Below are 23,190 nucleotides of genomic sequence, written 5' to 3' on the forward strand. Positions count from 1 at the left end.
TGCCTATACAATATTGATTATAGATCAAAAAAACTTTCTGTTCTTTAATCATTAGTCTAATGAAAATTCCCACATATATCCTAGACTGAAGACCACTTAGCTTCTTAATAACTTGGTGCTCTGTTAGAAGTATCCAACAAGATGTGGTTTTGTGAGAATGCTCTCATACCGCCTTTGTATTTTGGGACTTCTCTGCTCCAGCAGCTCTTTAATGACACAATTCACTGTCCTCTTTTTTCTAGAAACATGGTTAAATAACACAGCTTGGGAAAGAGGAAAGGGGAGAAATAGTTGCTTTACTTGTTAAAGTAGGTGGGCAGCCTTGCACTGCCAATCTGATCAGAATGGCCCGGGTTTTGGCATTGTCCACGGTGTTACAAAGTTTACTTACTATGTGGAGAAAGAGTAAGAAGTCTGGAAGTCTCTCTCTAAATTGCATTTAAAAAAATTCCGTCTTCAGGGGGGTGGTGGGGAAGAGGGTTTGGTGGTTTGAGCCCTCTTTCATGGTTTAGGACGTCAGAAGAATTATAGCCTTGTGTTACAGGCTATTGCTTTGCTAACTCTGCACTTTCATGGCCTTGTGAACACAGTAAGTAATTCTGCTTTTTTTAAGGATTCCATGTACACCCTTTCTGTGGAACATAGGTTGCCTGCTGGTTGGTCTGAGCAGGAGTGAGAGTGCTCATTAACTGAGTAGGCTAACAAAAATATAGGAAACAAGGGAAGGATTTTTGGGAGACTGCTTGCAACAGAAATTAATAGCTCTGTTGGATGAGGATATTTGTCTCTCTCAGTGAAGCATAAGGCTCTAGTGACTTAAAGCTCTTCAGTTAACAATTTTTGTCATATGGAGTGAGTTTACAGGAATTCCTAATCCTGCTAGAGTGAGAAATTTCATGAACTTTACTGGCTTCAGAAAGGAGATATCTCCCTTAAATTTCTCACCGTATCTTAGTTTGAGTCTTATCTGCTCTGACTGTAGGATTCTTTTGTATGCCTTTTGTTCTTAAGGACAGGAGAAATACTAGAATCATATAATCACAGAATATGCTGAGTTGGAAGGGATCCACAAGGATCATCAAGTCCAACCCTTAGCTCTGCACAGGACCCTCCCCAAGAGTCATGTCCTGAGTCCCCATGTGCCTGAGTATTGTCCAAACACTTCTTGAACTCTGGCAGGCTTGGTGCTGTGATCACTTCTCTGGGGAGCCTGTTCCAGTGCCCAACCACCCTCTGGGTGAAGAACCTCTTACTAATATCCAACCTAAACCTCCCCTGACACAACTTCAGGCCATTACCTCAGGTCCTGTTACTGGTCACCACAGAGCCCTTCCTCTTCCCCTCACGAGGAAGTTGTAGACTGCAATGAGGTCTCCCCTCAGTCTCCTCTTCTCCAGGCTGAACAGACCAAGTGACCTCAGCTGCTCCTCATACGGCTTTCCCTGAAGACCCTTCACCATCTTCATTGCCCTCCTTTGGACACTCTTCTAACAGCTTAATATCTTTCCTATATTACAGTGCCCAAAACTGCAAACAATATTCAAGGTGAGGCCACCCCAGTGCAGAGCAGAGCAGGACAATCCCCTCCCTTGACCAGCTGGTGATGCTTTGCGTGATGCCCCCCAAGATACGGTTGGCCTTCCTGGCTGCCAGGGTACTGATGACTCATATTCAACTTAGTGTCAAAGTATAATATAAGGTGCATACATAGCAAAATGGTAGCAGCACTGGGTTTTTCAATACACTGGAAGTTGAGAAGATTCCTTGAATTATAAATCACAACTTCAAATGTGACATATGATAGAAGGAACCTTGATCATGAGTTTATCTCTTGCTGCTTTTTATTTTGAAAAGGTGTTATGCTTGTGTGTCACAAAAAAACCCCCAGAGAATTATTCAGAAATCCCTGCATGGAAATGATAGTGTGATTCCTAGAAGTTTTAAGCTTCATGGAAGACAGAGGCCAATGAAAAATTATTTTCAACAGGGATTTCAAAAGAAACAGTCAGAGAAAGAAGATAGGAAAGAGGAAGACCTTTAAACCACTCTAAAATTGGTAGAACCTACCCTGAGGCATGACCTGCAAAGGCTTTTATTGAAGGACTATACTTGGGCTACTTAATGAAAGAATATGGGTGCATTCATGTCTGTTGAGAAAGATAGTTAAAAATAGACATCCTGAGTTGTTCTTTACAGCAGTACTTACTGAATTTTCCTTTCAGCACCGAAGAGTGGTCTCCAGAACCGTCTGCTCTTTCACCTGGCACATAAGGTATGATGTCTTTTCTTCACTCGTGCTTTGTTTGTTTTCTTTTCAGTTTGGTAAGGTGTAATTTATGCTGGCAACCTGGCAGAATAGTTAAAACGTCTGTTGTGGCAGAAGAACAAATGTTTTCCATAACCACCCTCCTGTATTAAAATGTGGAGGAGAAAGTAAGTGTGAAAACATGATCTCAGAATAGATGCCCTCAGCATGTTTCTAAGGGAAGTCTTACCAGTACACTTCACATAAGTCGTACAACAGGAATCTGATGGCATTTTTGATCACAAGGAGCCTGGAACATTAATAGAATCAGAAATGTATAAGCCACTATTTTTACCTTTTTTTTTTTTTTTTTTGGAAGTGTACCAAGTTTTCCAAACTTGCAGCTCTCTTATACTTGGCAATTTGACCAAAATGGTGTATATGCTATTACTGATCCTCCTAAGTAGTTCAGTATCCAGGAAGTCATATTGTTAATAGCATGAAATTTACTTTAATTTCAGCAACAATTAAATGCTTATTTCACTTACCACACATAGCTATCTTCCCTTAAATTAAGTTTGGTACCACCCTGTGTTATATTTAACAAGTATTCTGCTACTGAGGACACCGAGTTGAAAGAAAGTAAATGTTAGCTTTGATGTTAGATTCTCTTTACTTAGATCTCTCTTAATTTTAAGAGAGAAATCTTAAACCGTTTTTGTAGTGGCACTGGCACTTACAGGTGTCAGTGATGAGCAAGAAATTAATCAACTTCTCTTCATCTAGTTAGTCATTGAAAATAAAGGGTTTTATGAAACTATGAAGCCCATTGCCTTTAGTTCTGTTGAGCAACTTGTTGAGCTATCCATGAGAAATTAGACGTGGATCTACAAACAGCAGAATTTTTGCTGTCTTGAATAACAGTCAAATTTTGTGTTGCGAAATTCTGTTTGTGAAATAATTAATTCAGCTGTTCCCCTCTTATCCATCAAAGCACGTGACATCTAATTATATCTAAATCACACCTTCAAGGAAAATGTGTGCTTAGTTTTAGCCTATCATTTATCCAGTTTGAACTGATCTCCTTCTTTAATGTTTGCCTTTCTTCACTGGTCAAATTAACTTTAAAGTAACAGTTTTTCCACATGTTTGATATTAATCACCTGCTGTTTACCAGCAAAACTAATCTAGCTAATTAAAATAGTTTTCTTGCTGAACTCATCTGAGGATGTGTCACACTCTTTTTAGTTCAGTGATGAAAAGAAATTGATGAGCTCTCACCAGAATCTGCAAGATATTACAGAAGATCAACTTAGCTTGGCATCTATCCACTACATGCGGTCCCACTACCAAGAGGCAATTGATATCTACAAACGCATTCTACTTGAGAATCGGTGGGCATCTCTAAACCTTATTGCAGTGTCTGTGCTATTGTTGGTATTTAAATTCCATATAGTTGCTTGGTTTCTGAAATGAAGCATGGTTTCTGAAACCAAGCATGGATGTTTTCCACAACTACTATGTCCTTTTCGTATCGCAAAATGTGCATCAGTTGCAGCCCCTCAATTTTGTTCATTGCAAAGTATTTTTAAAAAATGAATGTTTAAAAAGGAGTCTGCTCTCTGTTGTTTTCTTTTAGTGTTACTGTTGTGTAATTTATTCTGATATCTTTTTTTATTTTGTTACTTATTTCTTCTAAAATGATATATGGTTATGTACCTGCTTTGTCTTTTTCTTTTCTCCCCTTTGATGGCCAGTCTGGTGATTCTTGCTTGAATTATTGACTTCTTCACCTCTTAGCCTTTCTAAGAATTGTTCAGTTGTTGGGTTTTATGTAAAGTTCCTTGCATTCCGTGAAGTCTGAAATTCTTTCCTTTTCTATTTTTCCCCTATGACACTTATTGATGGGTTTTCCTATCATGTTCTGCAAATTTTTAATTCACAATTTAGGAAGAAACAAATTGAATTCTTAAATGGCTGGAAGTATTGTTTAATAAAATAGAAACTGCTGTCCCAGAATACAGCTCTCTTTTGGTGGTATCTCCTCTTGAACATTTCAGAGAAATCCATCATAATGTATATAAGTATGTCATGTAATGCTTGGGGAAGAGATTTTAACTTCCAAGTCCTGCAGAAGCAATCACTCAAAGCTAAATGAGTAACCTTCACAACAATTATCCTTTTACTTACAATTTCCACAAATGCCTGTCTTATTTCTGTATCTAGTTCTTCTGGCTTGACAGCTTATAATGACAAGGATTTTTTTAAATAATTGTACTTGGTGCAAACTTTTATGCACATATTAAATGTCTTTACATGTATTGCTTAAAAAATCCTGTTCTGCCAGTCTGGCTGCAATGCTCATGTTCTGTGTGTTTCCTTGGTGTGAAGTTGCCACCATTTCCCAGATTTGCAAATGAAAAGTTTTGTAGGTAGTACTTAAAAGCTGCAGTAGCTTCTGTGGAAAAAAAACATAATGTGAATCTGGATCTGTGCAGTCTTAGCCAACAAACTAGAGAAGCTCTAAGCATTTCTCAGAAACCCCAGTTTTGATGTGCCTGTAAAATATGTATAGACATGTGAGAACTTTATTACTGATTTTAATGCTCTGTAATGGGAAATGTTAAACTATCTGGTGGGATTTAAATGTTCTCTTTAATCCTCTTTCCTGCAGGGAATACCTGGCTCTGAATGTATATGTGGCCCTATGCTATTACAAACTGGATTACTATGATGTATCACAGGAAGTGCTAGCTGTTTATCTTCAGCAAGTTCCTGACAGCACCATTGCTCTTAACCTTAAGGCTTGTAACCATTTCCGACTTTACAATGGGAAGGCTGCTGAGGTATCTGTTGGACAGTCCCTCAGTTCACCTTTATTTTAGTTTAAAAATCCATACATATTTCTTTTCCTTGTTATGTGTCTTAATCGGTAATGTTGATAATGGCCTTTATCTTGTCATTGTGTCCTTCTTTTAGGAATGTCACCTATTTCAGTTTCCCTGGTATTAACCCATCTGTCCACATGTGTGCACAGTGGTCTTACCATTTTCCCAGTTCACTTTTGATCTTGTGTTTATACATATCCAGTTTCTAAAATTATCACATAGAAGTGAGAAAGCCAAATCTTCCAGTGACCTACCACTGATGGAGATGTATTTCTGTCAGCTTTGGAGCTCATTTGAAGCTTCACTTAGGCTTCTGTGCTTTTTTGGTTTTGTGTTAAAATTTTGGAATGTATGTAATTCCAGGCAGAGCTCAAGAACTTGACTGACAGTGCCTCATCATCTTTTGAGTTTGGCAAGGAGCTCATTAAGCACAATCTGGTAAGTAATGCATTTCTGGGATTTAAAATGAACAGCACTCATTTGTACAGCTTTTCATGTTGATTCATAAAATGGAATATTTTGGTAATTGCAGACCTAATTGAATTTTTGCTGCTATGCAAGTCCCATTCCAGGAATCCTACCTGTATAATGAATGTGCCGTCAAGTGTATTTATTTTTTCCCCTGGAATTTTTCCCTGACAGTGAGACTGTGTCAGGAAAAATAATAATGTTGTTGTTTGTAGACCCAAAGGCATATTAAAATAATGTATGTTGTGTAAGAATACCTTTGCAAGGTATTTTGTGGAGCCCACACAGGACACTGTAGAAAGAAGTCAGAATGTATGACCCTGAACTCTTTTTTTAGTACCACAACAACGTGAGTGGAATTAAGATAACTAGTGAAAATGGCCTTCATCCGAAAAGTACCAAACAAAGAGTTCTGGGAAAAAAGCTGCTGATAAAAGCCAAAATACTTGTGTGGTCTGCAGAAAAAAAATCACTAGTTAATTTTCCCTTCAGTGGTATTATTACTTTGCTGTACAACTGGTAACAGTAGATTGCTCTTATTTAATGATGGGCAGTTGCTTGCTTTGTCGTTTTTGAAGAGCAGTCATAACAAGCTAACACTTCTTTCCCCTAAAGTTAAAACTGTTTTCAAACTGGACTTTTGTGAGTTAACATTGTTTATTTTGTATGCTGGTCTTTTTGCCAGTGGTTTATTGAATAACTATGTTAGATTTTGTTGGAAGAACCATCATATGAAACTGAAGTATAATCAACTGCTACTGACCATTTTAGCATCTTTCTAAATAAATGCAGAGTTGTTAGTCTCATTTTTTTCATATGAAAACATCATAAGCAAATAGTAATTTTGTATGTGTTCCCTTCACTCTTGTTTCAGACAATATTATTCTTTTAAATCTGTGATATATAATGTATCACTGTTTTGAGCTGCTAAAAGTTAAAATAAATTAATCTTTACTGATGGATTAAACACTTTATATTCTTCAGAATAAAGATTGTCACACTTAGTAATTCTATAGCTATATTAAAGCAGGGATTATGCTAATCCCAGAGCCACTGACCTTTACCTACTCTTAATATAGGAATTTAAGGATTAACTTCCTTGAATTAAGATATCATAGAAAAGATTTTGATACATGGTTATCAGTATGCTGGTTTTCTTTGCAGGTGGTTTTCCGAGGAGGAGAAGGGGCTTTGCAGGTCCTGCCTCCTCTGGTTGATGTTATTCCTGAGGCAAGACTGAATCTTGTGATTTACTATCTCCGGCAAGGTAAATAACACCTTCCTCTGGCTTTTTCATACCTTCAGGGATGACATTCATTCATCTTATCTCAACTGACTATTCAATGAAATGCTTTTTTTCTCTGCAGGAAAATGTAATGTATTTCATTTTCTGTTCCTCCAGAAGATAGTGCAGTAAGAGTTTCCATGGCTTGCAGAGGAGGGCTTTAGTTGTGTGCAGTCAAATAAACGTACTTTGGCAGAATATTGCAGGTTCTTGGGTTGAAGGAGATGGCCTTGGGGACGGTGGTGTTTAACTGTTTCTAGTGAGATGAACTCTATTCTGCCTGAATGTGTGAGAATGGTAGGCATATGTCCTCTGAAGGCAAGGACAACTGTTTCTGTAAATATAGCACAAACAGGATATGAGCCAAAGTGACTGTGATCAATGCTACAGTTTGTGAACAAGACATTGCGTTAAAAATCTACTTTACAACTCTTAAACGATGCAGGTATGTAGCCAGAATCAGTTGGAAAGGATTTTGTACTAGTATCTCTCCTTCGTTTGCCAGCTTCTTTGAATTATATCTGAATTTTTCAAAGCCATTATTATTCTCCCATTGTGTTCTTTTATTCAACAATGGGTTGACTGGCTGTGTGACTCAAGCCAGGTCCAATTAGGTGATGTTGCTTAGTCCTAGCTTCCTCTGTTCTACCTTGTGTCCATTGCCTTTCATCTCACTCTATGGAACCTATCTCCATCTTCTCTGTACCCTCCTATCAGTAAGTTGTAGACAGTGATAAGATCTCCCTTGAGCCTTCTCTTCTGAAAGCTAAGCAAATGCAGTTCTCTCAGTCTCTCCTCAGCCCCCTCCTTGCCTTGGGAGTCCTTAGGTGGGCTCACTCCAGTATTTCAACGTCTGTCTTAATTGAGGGATCCCAAAACTGGATACCCTACTCCAGCTGCAATCTCACAAGGGTCAAATAGAGAAGAATTCCTTCCCTTACCATGATGACTACATTCATGCTAATATGATCCAGTGTACAGTTGGCTTCCTTTGCTGCAAGACTGCATTGTCTGCCAGGTTGCCTTTTAGGCAGTCAGTTCCCCACCTGACTTGTTGTTCAGGCATGTTTCAAACCAAGCAAGATGCAGGACTTGCATTTTGCCTCCGCTGAACTTTATGAGATTTCTTTCTTTCAGCCTATTTATTCAGCCTACTGAGCTGCTTCTCAATAGCTGGTAGCTTTCTTCACAATCTTTTATCATTTGCAAACTTGCTGAGAGTACTCTATCTGGATCATTAATATAAATATAAATAAGACATTCAACAGTATCAGTCCCTGGGGAATTTGATTAGTAATGAGCCACTTGATAGATTTTGTACAACTGATGACTGTCTTTTGATAGTCCAGCCAGTTTTCCATCCCTTTATAGTCTTACTTAGCCAGTCCTATCTTACAAGTCTGTATGAGAGACCATGTCAAAGACCTTGCTAAAGCCAAAGTATACAAGCATCCACTACTATACCCTTATCCATACAACCAGTCATACATTGGGTTAGTCAGTACCCTTTGGCATTGGTAAATCTATACCTGCTGTTCCTAGCCACCTTTCTGTCCAGTATTGTTGCCAATTTCACTATAGGCAATATTGGTATTACTACTAATTACCTTGCCCAATAATATGGTTAATAATAATACACATGTTTCAAATTAAGTTCTGCTTACACAGAAACAAAGTACATCTCGTGCATCACTTAAAAATCAGACTTGTTTACTCATTTGCCATTAACCTTGCAGTAATTTTAATTAGTTAGGTTCTGCTCTTTGCTTTGGTGTACAAATGGCTTGCATACTGACAAAGAAGGTCAAGGGGAATTAGGATTAAAATCTCTTTCCTGGTTTGGCTAAATTTCCATTTTTAACTCTTGGTAGGGTAGCAGCATCAGTTAGGAATGTGAGAAATCATTACTTCTAATTAACTACAGCTGTCTCTCTAAAACTTAAATGTCTCTGATAAAGGTAGGTTGGTGTTAATACATGCTCGGAACTGGAATGTCTGAAGCACAAACATGCATCCCATTTTTATCAGTTCTTCAGGGTAGTGACTTTCAGCAAGATTTGGGGCCTATTGGTATCTGGTTATAATCTGCTCCCATGAGATTTGCTAGAGACTTCTTTTGGAGCCTGAAGAGCATAGCTCTGTGTTGATGGTCTCCACTGATGGAAATAAGGGCTGCTGTCATTTTTTTTTTTTTGGTGGTGGTGGTGGTCTGAGCTAGCCAAAAATATCAAAAAACCCCCCAAACCAACAATTTCTATTAAAAAAAAAGAAAAAAAGAAAAGGTAATGACTTTTGGCAAGTACCTTGTGCTACCTTACTGTGTGACTGCTCAAGGGAAGGGGTAAGAAAGCAGAGGTATTGGGTGGAGACTGGCAGCTGCAATGTATATTGCCTTAAGTGGTTGAATGGGTGGTATGTACTAGCGAAAAAGGTTTGGTTTGATAAGGTTTGTTTTTGTGGGCAGCTGGTATAATGCTGTATTAAAAAAATGTTGCTAGTAAAAGACCATCTTCACTAGATTGTTTTACAAAGCCAACTATAGTGCCAACATCTTTTTTTTTATTTAGGTAAGGTTTAGGATCTTTTCAGTTTATATAATGCTTGTGTGGGAAGGAAGTTGCTTATTGATTTCAAACTTCACATTTAAACTTCTATACTAGTAGTGCTTTCCTTGTTAGAATTAGGATCAGGTAAGAGCTGCTGGACAGATATTGAAATATTGATAAGGAAGAGATGAAGTTTCCCTACAGCATCATGTTACCCTATCCTTCTTGAGGGGTAAATCAATATGAAAAAAGAAAATACAGGAAGATGATGGATTTATGATTTTGACCTTGTGCTGCTGAGAAGGCAGCCACTGGGTTATGAACAAGGGGTCCAAATCATCTTTACTAGGAAAATTGTAATAACAAAGAAGCTATTACTCAATCCAAGTTTGTTATTTAAGTTCTAGAAAACCATCGCCATTGTGATAGAAATTCATGATGATTTATAGTTACCTTTCTCCTCCTGTCTAAATGGTTTATTTCTTAGTCTCTGACTATTGGGGAATGTTGTAGAGGATAAGTGACTTGTTCTAATACAGTGTGCTATGGGTTGTCATGCATTCTAATGTCTGGCATTTCAGATGATGTGCAGGAGGCTTATAACCTGATTAAGGACCTGGAACCTACAGCTCCACAGGTAATTGGAAACTGATGTCATGGCACATAGAGGTTATAAATTGATATGAAATCTGCCACATACAAAACTGGTATCCTGAGGACAGCTTGCCCCATTCCCACTCCTAAAACTTTTGTGTTTTCCATCCCTTCATGAACAATAGATTTAATGTGCATACATAAAGTATTATATATGTGCATATATGAGTACTTAGCCTGTTTATTACTGTACCACCTGGGGTCAGCTAAGAATATAGCTCTGTTGTGTTCAGCATTTTGGAGAGCTGACCATTAGTGCATAGATAAAAGCTGTCTTCCAACTACAGCTACTTGTCACTTCTGCCCTGGTGATGATTACCGTCCCTCAGATCTGCTAGCTCAGGTGCTCATACAGTTTGTCCTGAAGCCATTTCAATAGAAATGAGCTAGATTAGATTAAACAGTTTAAATAAATGGTATTCTCTAATCCCATCACACTTTGACTGCCATGAGTGAAAAATGCAGTGTCCCTTGGCTGCTACTGTAATTTTCTTTTGTGGTTGTTCCAGCAGCTTTAGTCTCTGATTTATTCCTCTTTGCAGTTTATTTTCCAAAGGTCACATAGCTGGGCATGAAAGGGACCTTTCATGAGTCTATGTGAGGAATTTTATGGAGGGAGGGAAAAGGAAAACTTCAAGAACACAGATCTGGTGATTCTGTGCTCAGGAGGGTCTTCTGATGTTGCTTTACAATTTCTTGCGTTCTTCAGTATGGCAAGACTTACTTGAACAGTTTTCTGCAGCCAGTGGTCCTTTAGCCTCTGTTTTCCCCATATACATGTCTAATAATTCTTTATCACATTTTTAAATGAGAATCTTTGTGCTTCTTTTTCCATTTTTCTCTTACACTTGTAAGGAACTCCCTGCTAAGACTTGCCAAACTACTTGTATAACCTCCTTGAATACTTCACAAATGCTTCATCACGATGCCTGTAGGATAATAATTTGGCACCTGTAAGAAAGTTGGTGTGCTAAAATGATTACTTAGCATCCTGGCTAGTACTCTCAGACTGTTTGCTTGCAATCCGTTGTTGGTCTGTGTAGATGTGTCTTTCTCTTTTTCTGTGTTTACCTCTGTGACAAGGCTGTCCAGGTTTATCAGGAATACCTACAAAACAGATTTATAGATATAACTCTTTAATTTTAAGATTTGGATAAGACAAAAGAGTCTGTTGCATGCTGAGAAAATCTTGCTCAGCAAGGATGTTAGTGTGCATATTTGAAATGGGATCTGTGCTTTATTATAACAATATTGTACTTATTGGTCATATGATGGTGAAGAGGGCATGAAAGGATGTTATCGTGTTCCTTCTGGTGCATTGTCTTTGACCGTAAGACTTATCAGGAAACACAGTACTCATTTGCATCCCACATATTTAGTAGAAGTGACTACCTAGCAAGTAGAATGCATTTTGGGGGGCTAAATTAGTACTACTGTGATTAAGCATTATCACAGTAACCAGCTACCTACTAAACTGAGCTGGGATAGAGTTGAATTTATGAAGAAAATAATGTACACATAGGCTTTTATGTGTCTTATAATATCTTCACCTTGTCTTCTCTGAACCTTTTTATAAATTTTTTTCAGGAGTACATCCTCAAAGGAGTTGTTAATGCAGCACTTGGACAAGAAGTTGGCTCAGTAAGTGAAGCCCATGAAGTTCTTCAGCTTCTCCAACAACAGAATGTGAACACATCTGTAGGGACTAGAATGGAGTGAAAGAGACAGTCATTTCTCATTTAGATTGCAGGATCTCTGAGTCTCTCAACCTTCTTCCACGCAGTAGTCAGTCCAGAATGAGTGAAATGCAAATTTCCATTGCTGGTCTTGACAGTAAATCAAGCTGAATTTGGCTTCTCTGTCCTGTTTCCAAAAAAACTTTGCTTTCTACAGTATTCTTGTGTATCTAGGCACATTTACCTTTTCTGTTTTTCCGTCAGCCCTGGTTTGTCTGTTAGTTGCTCCGCATCTGTTCCTCAGAGCATATTTTCATTATGTATTGTAGTATCAACTCTGGAACTCATGCTGGGTTAATTTTTTTCCTCTTCCAGAGAGATCATCTGAAAATTGCTCAGCAGTTCTTCCAGTTGGTCGGGGAATCAGCCAGCGAATGTGGTATGTTTGAAATATTCTTTCTCCATTATGTAATCCATCTTAAAATATCCATACTATCATACTATCCGATCTGTGTCCAACTCCTGACTGCTGGCAGGACTATTGCTAGGCATTTTGTTGTTATAGGATGAGTATCAGGAAGTGTAAAACAAATTTGGAAGTTTACATTAGAAGGCTCATTTGATTACAAACCTTACTGTATGACTTTTGCTGGAAAAGAGGCTGTACTGCAAACTGTTAGTCTTTACTGAGAGACTCTGGGGCTTGCCTTTGACTAATAATCCCCATTATAGAAACAGAGGACAACAGCCTAATTAATTAGATGAAGTGCGCGGCTGAAACATCACAGGTATAGAAACTCACAAATCTAGGTGGAAATCTAGGACCATTAATGAAAGCCTATCAAGTACATAGAGTCCTAGCAGGGAGTGTGCACTGAAACTGAGGGTGCTAAAAACATAAGGAGGAATTTGGCTACAGACAAAAATGGGGGCTCTGGGACTAACTCCTTGCTTGAATGAAAAAAACCCTGATAAAACCAATTAAAAAATCAGCATATTTTCAATATTTACTTTTACTTATTCAATAATAGACCAAACAAAGACCTTATCTTCCCTTCTCTTTGCCAAAGTCAAAAATCCCCAATAAAAAAGCTGGTAGGTATAACACAGAAATTCAGATGAAATAGAGCTTCCCAGTTTCCTTTTTAGGCATTGTCACTTTAGGTGGGTAACTTGTGCATGTTTATGGTGCAGACAGCTCATGGTCCTCAGAGACAGAATGCTGTCTCTTGTGTCCATGGTGACTAAAGAGAAGGAGCTCAAGAGAGCAGCAGCACTGACAAAACTTTCAGAAATACTGTTGAGTCATTCTATTCTGTTCCATGTGCAGCAGAGAGCTTCATATTGGAAGGCTGGAAGTGGTTGCATAGATGAGATTTCCCTAACTCATTCCTTTTGCACTGAGGTTATCCCTTTGGAGTTGGGATCCCAGATAACAGGAAGGAACAATATGAACTACAGTAGTGGAGAACTTGGTTAGAGGGAATATAGCTACCTGGGTTTGTGATACCAGTAAAATCACAAGGCGACTGATACAGTGGTGGTAGATTCTTAATGCCTGTTACGGTCATGCACATGTGATGAATGACCATAGCATACATGGATAAAAATAATATGGAGATAGTCTGAGAAAACGTATCCTTGAAAGGATTTGTAGTGAAGATATAGCCCGAAAGCAAAATTGAAATTGTTAGGAAGACAAAGGTCTGAATTTCACTGTGAAATAATTTTAAACCCATATGCAAAATAAGATGGAAAGGCTGAGACTTCAACATTCCTATGGTTGGGGGGGCAAATAATTATCTTTAACAGTGAATGAAATAATACTCTTTTAAAATATATGTTTAGATAGGCAATTCACCATACTGAGGCCAAATTATTCACCAGCCAGCCTGGATGGGAACAGTGACTGGCGTATTAAAGAGGTTTAGAGATTTTATGTAGAAAGATAATTAAATAATAGTTGGAGACTTCTGTTCTGCCCATATTGACCTAATAAATGCAATGGCATGGCATGATAAACGGCATGAACTTTTAAATGCTGTTTCTGTCTTTCTTAGAGAAGGCACAAGTGAACAGGTAACTCTGGACCAATATAGAGATTACATAGAACCAGATTTGAAATTTTATGATGAAACTCCAATTCTGCTACAGTCATCTGAGTATAATCAAATTCTAAATCCATGTGTTAGCAAATACCTAAAAAAATTTCCACAGTACTAATTGCAAGAAAAGAACCTACATAATAAACTTTCTCATTTCTGACAAAAAATTAGAGTGAAATAGCAGTGAAAAGGATAAAATACACCTGATTTGAACACTTGAAAGAACCCTTTGTTTCTCTAAAGAAAGGGCTCGTATTCATAATTAATGAGCTATAGGATACAAATAATGACATGACTAGGTTTGCCAGTGGTACAAAATTACCCATAGTAGTAAAAATAAAAAGCTTCCACAATGATGAAAGATATGAGAGACTGTATAAGGCTGGGTAATAACATGCAAATTAAACTTAGCAAAATTATCAGAAAAGTTGAAGAGAATCTTAGGAATTGATGAGAAAAGAGAGAACAAACCAAAAATAATTACTGCGTCATTATATACATATGTGATTCTTTTCCTTGAATACTGTTTGCAGTTCTGGTTCTTACATTTCTTAAAAAATTGTAGAACAAGAAAGGATACAATAAAGACAGCAAGGGTGATCAGAGAAAGGGGATAGCTTCTTGAACAAGGAGAGATTAAATAGAGGATACATGGGCTGAAAAATGATGATTCAGTTTGATTATGTGCATCATAAATGACAAGGAAAAGAGGAATAGAGAAGAATTATTACTGTACAATACAAAAACCAAGGAGCATTGACATAAACTATCACACAAGACAAATAAAACAAACAGCATGAATTACTTTTTCACATAACACAAATTATTTAATGGAGAAACTTGTGAGAATCAGAAGGTAAAAAAAATTGGTAGATTAAAAGTCCATTACCTGTTTAACACAAATTTTTCAGTGATGAAGTCCTCAGTGCAGATTGTTGGAAGCTAGGAGAAACTTCCGAGGAAGTAACATTACATGCCACAGTATGTATTATATGTGAAATCAGCATATATTCTTTCTATAGCTATATATTCTTACTCAACAAGCTTCTGAACTAGACAAACTTTGGATCCAATATGATAATTTTTATGTTCTTAGCCCCTGTATTGTATACTTGTGATAATTTTTGATCTGCTCCCTTGGTTTTGCTGGATTTAGAATGGAGAACAGAATTCTTGCTGTTTGTATACTTGGGCTTTTCCCAAGCAGCCAGCCATGCTATTCAAGCATGTAAGTCTTGCTTCAGCACTTCCCACCTGGCCAGTCCTTGCAAGGAGCTAGTATCACTTGATTGTCTGTGAAGATATCAAGTTAACTGCTTTGCAGATTTGTGATATGAAAGTAGGTTTGGGCTTGCTAGAGTGAGGAAATCCTTTGCTTGCAACTGGACCTATGTCCTGGTTTTACCTGGAATAGAGTTAATTTTCTTCTTAGAGGCTGGTACAGTGCTGTGTTTTGAATTTAGTATGAAAATAATGGTGATAATATACCAGTCTTTTAGTTGTTGCTTAATTGTGCTTACCCTAAGTCAAGGGCTTTTCAGTTTCCCCTGCTCTGCCAGTGAGGAGCTGAACAAGAAGTTGGGAAGGAGCATGGCCAGGACAGCTGCTCTGAATGAGCTAAAGGGTTATTCCATACCATAGAACATCATGCCCAGTACCTAAACAGGGGGGAGTCGACTGGGAGGGGCTAATCGTGGCTCATGGGTGGGCTGGGCATTGGTAAATGGGTCGTGAGCAATTGTATTGTATATCACTTGTTTCTCTTTCTCTCTTTTTTCCTCTCTCTCTTTTTCTCTCTCTCATTTTCATTACTACTATTATTAATAATAATATTATTTTATTTTATTTCAATTCAATTATTAAACTGTTCTTATCTCAACCTACAAGTTTTACTTATTTTTTAGGGGGAGGGGATAGAACGAGTGGTACTTAGTTGCTAGCTGATGTTAAACTACAACACTCACAACAATCTGATAATAGGGATTATCAAAAAATAATGGATTAAAATGAAGATGTGAAATATTTTTTCTGACTTGCTTTTGTTAACTGTGGAAATCCCATGACTGATTAAGGAAATAGCAGCAACATGCAGTTTAGGAAGTATAGTATCGTTTATTTGTAAAGTCATTTGAAGTCATCAATTAAGGCCTTTGCTTTTTTTAATTAGATCTCTGACTTGAAGGTTCAAGGAACATAGAGCAAACTGAGTTAATGTGAAAGTCCGTTCCAATAAATGTACAGATTTTGTCTCAAGATGGACGTTATAAACTTTAATGGGAGTAGGGTCACCCAAAACAAAAACTAAAAAAAGTCCAGGAAGCACTTACAATGTAGGAGTCAATATTCATCCTCTAGCAGCAATAAATAACACCCAGAACAGCAGCTTGGTTACTGGGGTTTTTTTAAGCTTAATAGAAATTCTTAATCCTAATGACATGAAATGGAACTGACATTACGAAGGAGGATATAACTAGATTTTTATAGTTAGTTCTCATGCTCTTCTACCAGGGTCTTAACTGAGTGGAAAATTAAACAGATCAGATCTTTAAGATAAGTTAAGGAGGAAATGGGACAAGAGGAACATCAGTGAAAGTAAATTAACATTACTGTTTCCATTAAATGCAGTCCTTCTGGTGCCTAACATAAGTGTTACAAACTACCCCAAAAGCACTACAAGCATAATGAAGAGCAGCACTCCTTTTGTTTTCAGTGGTCCTCCTTTAGGACTAAGTCAGGCATATCTGATGCTGGGTGGGAGGAATGAAACATTTCTTCTGGACTTCATATGGTCTTTTCTTTGAGGTACTCTTAGGTCACCCTGAGTAATTTTTTAAAATGACAGATTTTTCTTCTTCCTGCATGAGTCACATGCGGTGAATTAGAACTGTAAAACTCTAGTTTTTCAGTCTCCAGTAGTAGTCATTGCTGAGTTGTATAAGATACTCAGATGTTTTACTTGTTTGTTTTTTCAGCGAAATCTTTCACTAAAAGTATATGGCGGATGGTGTGCTGGGATAATAAAATTTTCTGCCAAAATGCGGACATAAGAATAAATACTAAAATTTAGAAACTCTTGAATCATATATGGGAAAATTGCGTTTCTAATATTTTGTTACTGTGATTCATTTTTACTAAAAATGTATCCTTAGTTTTAAGTCTTCTTTGGAAGTTTTGCATTTTTAAAATTTTGTTTAAAATAAATTGTTGTGAGTTTATGAACTTCAAAAATTGAATGTCAGAGAAAATGAGCATTTTCAAGTTATCTTCAGTGTCATTACTCAGTGTTTCTTCACTCTTTTTTTTGTTGTAAAACTGTTTCTGTTATTGTCCTGTAGAGGCATGTATTTGTGATGAAAAGTATGCATGCATGTAAAAAAGAACATAAATATACAGGCCAGTTTTGCTCACAAGTGAACAATTCATAAATAACCAAATAATTTTCTGAATTTGGAGAACAGAGTGATGTGGTTCAGACATAGATAAGGATTGATTGTCTCTATATGGAAATGACAGGACATCCAAGCTCAGTATCTCCTAGTGCTAAAAGGTAAAAAATGAGAATATTTTGCTTTCCTTTGAAATGTATTTTGAGATCTTATGTAGCGCTTTCCAGGAATAATTACTACCCTACCTTATTTAAAGGAGTTTTCTAGTGGAATGCTCTATTTTGTGTGGTGGAATGGAGTCAAAATATTAGTCTTCAGTTACATGAAATTTCTATATATAGAAAAGTTATTTTTAGTGTGGATGTTGTGATGGTAACTAACATCCAGCGGCAGATTATTTCAGGGATATTGGTAGCCTTAGGATCTTATCTCTCGGCACCTTTCCAAACTGCACATGCTCTCTAATGATAATTTCATGTAGTGAAATAGTAGTGATTTGAAATCACTTGCATTTAGGCCTTCCCAGCTGCACTTGGGTTCATCCATCTCTTCTAGTTGGGTCGAACAAAAATTAGTTCCAGTAAGCTTACTTCAGAATCTTTAAAACAGCTTTGAAAGTTTTTCAGTAACACAGCTTACACTGTCAGAGTGGATGACAGCATAATATGGTTGCAGCAAAGTTATGATGACATAGATAGCAGCAAAATTTAGTGACACTCGTTTGAACTGATATGTCTAACTTATTTATGCCTTTACCACTTGTGAGCAATGTGGTAATCCCAAAAGCATGGACATTAATTTCCATATTGTCTGGTATCACTGAGTATTTTTCCTGTTACAATATTAATTCTTTTTTTATAATGATATTTTCAGTGTTATCAAGTTTACTCTCTTACTTGAACTAAAATTAAAATATATAGAGCTTCTTTGTCCAGGATAACTGAAAAGCATAATTTTAAAGAAAGAAGGTTAATGAGGTTAGAATAACAAGCTCAGATTTGTATGAAGTGTCATTTCCTAAGAGTAAGAATAATTCATGGTAAAATTAAGCTACATAAATTATATCATGGAAAAGGCTTGTTACTTAAACCACTTGTCTCTGTAGAGTTTGCTGTTGATTGAAGTCTTGCAATAGTTATTGGATGCTGTAGAGAAAGATGACAAGATGAACTAATAGTTTTTTCTAACCTCTAGTATGGTCCTTTGCCTGAAAAGGCAAGCTACACTATTTTTAGAAACTAGCTGCTTTCGTAGTTGCCAGCAATCTTGGCAGTGATTTCCATTACTGTGTTTTTTAATTCTACAAATTTGCATTTCTCTTTTGAATTTTAGATACCATTCCAGGAAGACAGTGCATGTCCTCCTGCTTCTTTCTTCTTAGACAGTTTCCTAATGTCCTAATTTACCTCAACTCAATCAAGGTTAGTATTATTATTTAGTATTGGTAGTACTGTAATGCATGGAATCACTACTTACAGACTGTACTATGAGAGACACAAGGGAAACATAAAAAGATGCAGAAACAACAATAAAAACAAAACACTGGAATGACAGTGGGACATAAGTGATCAGTATAGCAAATGGATCAAAATGTAAAGAAGCAATTTAGAAAATAGCACCATGCAGCATGGTGGGCACGATGGTCTCATCACATTTGCAATTTAACCATTATCAAGCTTTCTGGTGGCATCATAGAAGATGAGGAAGATAATTAAAGGAAGACAGTGAAAAAATTTGTGGATATTTATGGGGTGGGCAGCATGGAGAGAAAAAACAAATGTTTTCTTAAGACTTAGCAAATGAGTGATGGAGATTATTGTCAATGGTTGGGAGACATTTTAATGAACAATAGTGTGTAAAGACAATAGGACTTAAAGGACTCTGAAAATAATAACTCAGGGAACTGAGTTATAACTACAGGGAAAGCAGTCACTGAAGGGCTAAAATAGGGCAATATTACCAAAGCAGTGAGTTAAGAATGTTATTTTTGCAGAAGTTATCTGAGTGGTACCCTGCAGACAATGTTACGTTTTTCAAAGTAAGAGGAGTTTGAAGTCAATATGATGCAGCATTATCAGATCACCAGTATTCAATGGATAAAATGGGTATAACTTACAGATACACAGTTAGATGTGAGGAAAGAGGGGGCTGGAGCGTGATTATGGGTTAAATGATTGCAGTCTTGTTCCAGTGATTTGAAACTAGAGTTGTAACAAGAAATTATTTGGGAGATACACAAGATGAGCAGAATGACAATGTTCTAAGGAGTGTGAAATCTAAAGAAAAACATGGTTGTAATGGTGCCAAAAACAGTTGATGAGTGAAAAAATGATGAAGGTGTAATGTTTTTAAACTTTGTCTGGAAAGAGACCTTTGAGGAAATCCCAGTGGCTCTAGCCACTGGCATGGCTCCAGTGTAGTGGAATTAAGAGACATACCACTACCACCCTAAAGTGGAGTATGTGTTTAATTAAGAAAAGGAAACTAAGGGTGAGAATTTTTTTGCCTAACTTGAGCCATCTAAAAGTCATATTTCTAGTTAGAACTTGTCATCTGGTCTCAGTTTACAGCCAGTGGGTATAGACAGTAATTTCCAGGAGATTCATCCTGTATATTTCTCACATTTACAGTGCAGTGAATCACCCCACAGATGTGCTCACCTCTTTCCATTTCCATTAAAAGGTTCTTAAAAAGGTAGTTCTAACCTGAAAAGGTCAAAGCTAAATGTGATTACAAACCACCTCCAAGATATGTGGGACAAAAGTTTACTCCCTCCTACAACTTTTCTTGCATGGTCGTTTTGAAGTAATTGATCATTCTCATAATTTTTTAGCTGAGACTAAGCATGCTCAGATTTATTTAAGTCATTTCCCTTCTCTTCAGCTCACAGGGATGCAAGTATTTCTTCCTTTACCATGTTACAGGCAAGGTGTAGGTGGCTTTACAGTTACCTTTGTTTTTCATTCACAGGAATAAACTTCAGTAGAATCTCTGCAGCTCCTAAAGTGGAGCATGCACTCTGTGAAGATTATTTGTGTGATGTTCTCTCCAGAAACACTGTGTTCATCCATGATCAGTTAAAACCGCTTTAGGCATGAGAATTCTGAGAGGGCACCTTAATATAAATGCATTGCCAGCTGCCCCAAGGGTGACATTATAACACTGTCAGAGATCAACTGAGAAAACAACCTGATTCAGGCTCAGCTGAGTTGTGACCACAATGGGAATTCTTCATTGCTCAGCTGGGTATCTGAGCATGTCATTGAAATGGACATCACTCAGAGGACAGTTAGTTTTATGAAAAGATTGAAGACTCTAAAAAGACCACAAAAGAGTGAAGTCCAGTACATATAATGTGGTTTAAAAAAAAGAAAAAAACAAAACAACACAACAAAAAACCCTGAAACATCTGGCTGCTGTGAATGTGTTGCACTATCAGCATTGTTAATTTGTACTGGTTTTGGTTTTGCAGTAGATGTGTTCTCTAGCACTTATAAAGCCCGGACAGAATAACAGATTTTTTGAGTTTGGTTGCTGACAGAGTTTCTTTTCCATTTTAATTTAAAAATACAATGGAGACTAAACAGAAGAAACGATTCATGCAGTAAAACTGCATCTGGCTCACCAGCTTTGCTTAACCTGGGACTTGTGCTGATTCACTTCAAACTGCTGTTGAGAAAGAATACAGTAAAGTGTCGTAATCTCATATGGTGGAACCCGCTAGTTCCTCCTAAGGGTACTGCAATGTTTTCACAAACTGAGCTTAAGATTCACCCAATTGGTTCATCCTCATGCTCTCACACAGTTTTCTATAATTGCCTGCTTGTAGACCCTAACACAGACTATTTGGGAGAAACCTAGACATTTGGCAAATGGTGGCAGTTCCCCACCTTTCCTTTCAAGGCACTAGCTTGATGTATGTAGGTGGACTGAATCAGCACCCTTTGTTGACTGCCTATGACAGGGAAGGAAAGAGGCTCCTCAGTGTCCCTACATCATGAAATAGGACACCACTGGGAAAGGGATTTGCCTCTTGCTTCCCATATCTTTTGTACAGTCCCAACTGTGCTTTTTACCTCCTCCTCAGTCTTTGATGAGGAAACAAAACAAAAATTTGATCTTCATACACAAGTTCTGTTTCCTTTATAAATGTTATATAAGAAAAACATTTCTTCTTCCCTACACTTTGCTGTGAAGCACCCAGGAAGGCTTTTCTTACAGTAACTACAGTGGATAAACCACCCTCCTTTTTTCCCATGCTTTTTCATAAGCAGTGCACAACTAATGGACAGAGATCATCAATCCCGATCCATGCTTGTAACTGTGATGTTGTGTTCTATCTTATCTCTACCATTTCTACTGATGCAGCAGGGTGGGACAGTGCTGAACGTAGAATATAGCTGACTTCTGGACATTGGAGCTATACTTCACTCTGGACATCTGACCACGATAAAATCTTAGTTCTTCAGGTCAAACCCAAACATCAGGCTAACCTGTACCTAGAACTACATTTTCTGCTTTGACCCATGTAGCTTTTCAACAAGATACAGCTAGATCAACCTGATGTGTCCTAAACCAGATGTGTCATGTCTAGTATCATGGGAGAGGAAAACTTTGTGTTGCACTTCAACTAGAGAGAAGGGTACCTGTAAGCAGGACTTGTAAAGGAAATCCTATTACATGGTGTGCTGCCTGCTGTAGCCCAGTACTGTTCTCCACCTCCATCGTGCGATCCAGTGTGTCAGACTAGCATCTGTCGCATAACCAGATCCACAGGATCTCTTGATGAACCTTGACAAGTCTTGGAAAAACAAAAGTGTTCATCTCCTTAAAGACTTCAGGGAGTCAACTGCTTATTTACCCACCCTAGTGGTGAAATAAGTGCTTGGGAGGTGAAAGAGACCTTGGCAGCACAGCATGTCTTCACATGCCCCAAGTGAAAATTATACCCGCAAAGGCTGCCACTGCAATTTTGAACTTGGAACATTTTCCAGATCTCTCATAGTTAATATTGTGGAATGTTTCAGCTGTGTTTGTAATCATAAATGTAGGATGGAAAGCCAGTCCATAATTTTTCTGCCCAGTGTTTATAAATACCGTATGTTCCTAATGTGGGTTTTTCTTTTTCCTTCCCATTGTCTTTATATGGTCTGACTCAGACTGGGGGTGAGGGGTGTATTTTTAATGTTATTATATCATGGGAGGAGGGGTTTTTCATTTTATTTATTTGAGCTTTATCCATGTGTCTTATTTTTCAGAGTTACTTCTACAACGATGACACTTTTAACTTCAACTATGCTCAAGCCAAAGCTGCAACAGGCAATTTTAAAGAGGCTGAAGAGGTATGTATTTACTTTCTTTAAAAAACAGCAGTGGAAACATTTCCCCTCTACTCCACTCTTTCGTTCCCTTTCTCCCTCCAGATCTTCATGTTGGTTGAAAATAAGCAGGTTGTGTGGAATATCTTCTTCCCCTTCTTAGAGGAACTGAAACTCTCAGTGAATACTATTCAGAAAGGATTATCTTGCTAATCTTGTAATGTGAGGTATATGGGGAGTCATGCTGCTTGTGATGCATCACAAGCATGCTTGCAGCTACCTCTAATTGATCAAAGAATGGCCTCTTAATCAGATTTCCTCTGCTTTATCTGGGATCCCAGGCACTCTGTGTTCAGACTGATTAGGGCATGCTGAGTAAAAGACACTGAATAGTTAAAAGCTTCTAGGTGTCCCTAGAAATTTTTGTTTAAAAAAAAAAAAATCTTCCTCTGGGAGATGTGGGAGGAAAAGAGGAAGTGCTCACTATCTTATTCAGCAGCATCCACATGCAGCTGGAAGAGATTAACTTCTACACCCAGTACTTTTTTATGTCTGTGCAGCAGAAACTTAATTACAACTAAAATATGCAAAAGCAAATAGTTATTATGAAGATGGAAGC

At 37.6% G+C, this 23,190-nt stretch overlaps 1 protein-coding gene across 5 annotated transcripts in view; it reads left to right on the plus strand.

Moving 5' to 3' along the window:
- Nucleotides 1-23,190, plus strand: part of TTC26 (tetratricopeptide repeat domain 26) — a 54,510-nt gene that overhangs the window by 15,398 nt on the left and 15,922 nt on the right. For 4 of the 5 annotated variants that reach the window (XM_027680075.1, XM_027680073.1, XM_027680074.1 and 1 more), the window contains exons 5-14: nucleotides 2,223-2,272; nucleotides 3,494-3,639; nucleotides 4,920-5,091; nucleotides 5,497-5,571; nucleotides 6,766-6,868; nucleotides 10,014-10,069; nucleotides 11,674-11,727; nucleotides 12,138-12,201; nucleotides 18,586-18,674; nucleotides 22,512-22,595. In XM_027680075.1, coding sequence (XP_027535876.1) covers nucleotides 2,223-2,272; nucleotides 3,494-3,639; nucleotides 4,920-5,091; nucleotides 5,497-5,571; nucleotides 6,766-6,868; nucleotides 10,014-10,069; nucleotides 11,674-11,727; nucleotides 12,138-12,201; nucleotides 18,586-18,674; nucleotides 22,512-22,595 — 893 coding nt within the window. Of the gene's footprint in view, nucleotides 1-2,222; nucleotides 2,273-3,493; nucleotides 3,640-4,919; nucleotides 5,092-5,496; nucleotides 5,572-6,765; nucleotides 6,869-6,968; nucleotides 7,079-10,013; nucleotides 10,070-11,673; nucleotides 11,728-12,137; nucleotides 12,202-18,585; nucleotides 18,675-22,511; nucleotides 22,596-23,190 lie in introns of those variants that run through there. The other variant, XM_027680077.1, reaches the window with a different exon arrangement.

Source organism: Neopelma chrysocephalum, unplaced genomic scaffold, assembly GCF_003984885.1.
Source record: "Neopelma chrysocephalum unplaced genomic scaffold, ASM398488v2 Primary Assembly neopelma1_59, whole genome shotgun sequence".
Classification (NCBI taxonomy): Eukaryota; Metazoa; Chordata; class Aves; order Passeriformes; family Pipridae; genus Neopelma; species Neopelma chrysocephalum.